The sequence below is a fragment of the Dipodomys ordii genome, unplaced genomic scaffold (assembly GCF_000151885.1).
Source record: "Dipodomys ordii isolate 6190 unplaced genomic scaffold, Dord_2.0 Scaffold4160, whole genome shotgun sequence".
Classification (NCBI taxonomy): Eukaryota; Metazoa; Chordata; class Mammalia; order Rodentia; family Heteromyidae; genus Dipodomys; species Dipodomys ordii.
In genome coordinates, this window is record NW_012271374.1 from 1 (window position 1) to 1,682 (window position 1,682).

Sequence of the window (1,682 nt, forward strand, 5' to 3'; positions counted from 1 at the left end):
GCCACTTCCGGCTTTTTTCTTATGTGGTGCTGAGGAATCGAACCCAGGGCCTCGAGCATGCAAGGCAAGTGTTCTACCACTGAGCCACCTTCCCAGCCCCAGAAGTCAATTTGTTAATGACAGTGACTGATCAGCATAGTAAAGGACAAAGCACATGCTTTCATGGAGCTGGTAAGGGATCAGGCTCGCCTGCCTAGCACAAAGAGGAAGAGGGTACTTGAAGTGGGGAGAGGGACTGAGGGATGTCCTCAGTATCCCTTCCAGCTTGCTCCCTCTCTTGCAGATGGAAAGCCTATCTCCACTGACGTCATCGTCCTGGGCCGCACCAACCTACTCATTGCCCAAGCTCAGCCCAGACACTCTGGGGTCTACGTGTGCCGAGCCAACAAGCCTCTCACACGTGACTTTGCCACCGCTGCCGCTGAGCTGCGTGTGCTAGGTGAGGAGGGTGAGGGGTCAGGAGCAGGGTGGGAGAGGTGGTGGGAAAGGAAGATGAGCAGGCAGAGATGTAGGGGAGAGGGTGATGGGGAAGATGAGAACGAGCTAGGGAGGAGTCTGGAAGGAGGGAATCTGGGAGGAAAGGACTAGGTAAACTGGAGGATGGAGTGAGATTTTCTCTTTCAGTGTGTGTGTGCGTGTGTGTGTGTGCATGCCAGTACTGGGGCTATTCCTGAGCTTTTATGCTCAAGGCTGGCACTCTACCACTTGAGCCACATCTCCACTTGTGGCTTTTGTAAGAGTCTCGGGGACTTTCCCTCCAGGATTGGCTTTGAACTCCCGATCCTCAGGATTTCAGCCTCCTGAGTAGCCAGGATTACAGGTGTGAGCCACCAGCGCCCACCCTGCTAGAGTGAGAGATTTGATGGAAGGAAGGGGTGATTCGGACCTGTCTTGAGAAGATTAGGAGGAGGGCAGGGAGGAATGAGAGTAGGCTGGTGGCGGCGAGGTTATTAGGAGAGATAAAGGAGTGTACCAAAACTGGGAGGCAGGCTTGCCTGGGGCTTGATAACCCAGGAAAGGGCAAAATTGGTTGGTGTGGGAAGACATTGGAAGGTAAGAGAGAGGAGTTGGGTAAATGAAGGGGTGGAGTTAGAACCGGGAGAAGAGATCCTGGCGGCGAGGAAGAGAGGGGCCAGTGAATGGGTGGGGTAAAAGCTGCAGATCTGAGTGGAAGTAGCTAGTTGAAGGTGTGACTAGAGGGAGAGGCCAATCAGGTAGACAGGTTCGTGTGGGAGGGGAAACGGGCGGAGTTAGGCCTTGTGGGCGGGGCTAGGCGGTGGGCGTGGTTTTCTATAGGGGCGGAGTTGGTGTCAGGGCGGGGTGTTGTCGCAGGATTAGCTATAGGGGGCGGAGTTAGGCCTTGTGGGCGGGGCTAGGCGGTGGGCGTGGTTTTCTATAGGGGCGGAGTTGGTGTCAGGGCGGGGTATTGTCTCAGGGTTAGCTGTAGGGGGCGGAGTTAGGTAAGTGGGGCGTGATTATTTGCCAGGGGGCGGAGTTAGGTAAGTGGGGCGTGATTATTTGCCAGGGGGCGGAGTTAGGTAAGCGGGGCGTGGTTATCTGCCAGGGGGAGGAGTTAGGTATCGGGGGGCAGGTCTAGTTACGTATCCAGGGGCGCTAGGTGCCAGGGGGCGGGGTTAGGGATCCAGGGGCGTGGCCTCCGTCAGCACCGCCCCCTCCCGCCG

General features: G+C 56.7%; 1 protein-coding gene across 1 annotated transcript in view; it reads left to right on the forward strand.

Moving 5' to 3' along the window:
• Positions 1 to 283: 283 nt before the first annotated feature.
• Positions 284 to 1,682, forward strand: part of LOC106002182 (immunoglobulin superfamily DCC subclass member 4-like) — a gene marked incomplete at both ends in the record, with an annotated part of 6,147 nt that continues 4,748 nt past the window's right edge. The window contains one exon of the mRNA XM_013037100.1: positions 284 to 439. Coding sequence (XP_012892554.1) covers positions 284 to 439 — 156 coding nt within the window. The remainder of the gene's footprint in view (positions 440 to 1,682) is intronic.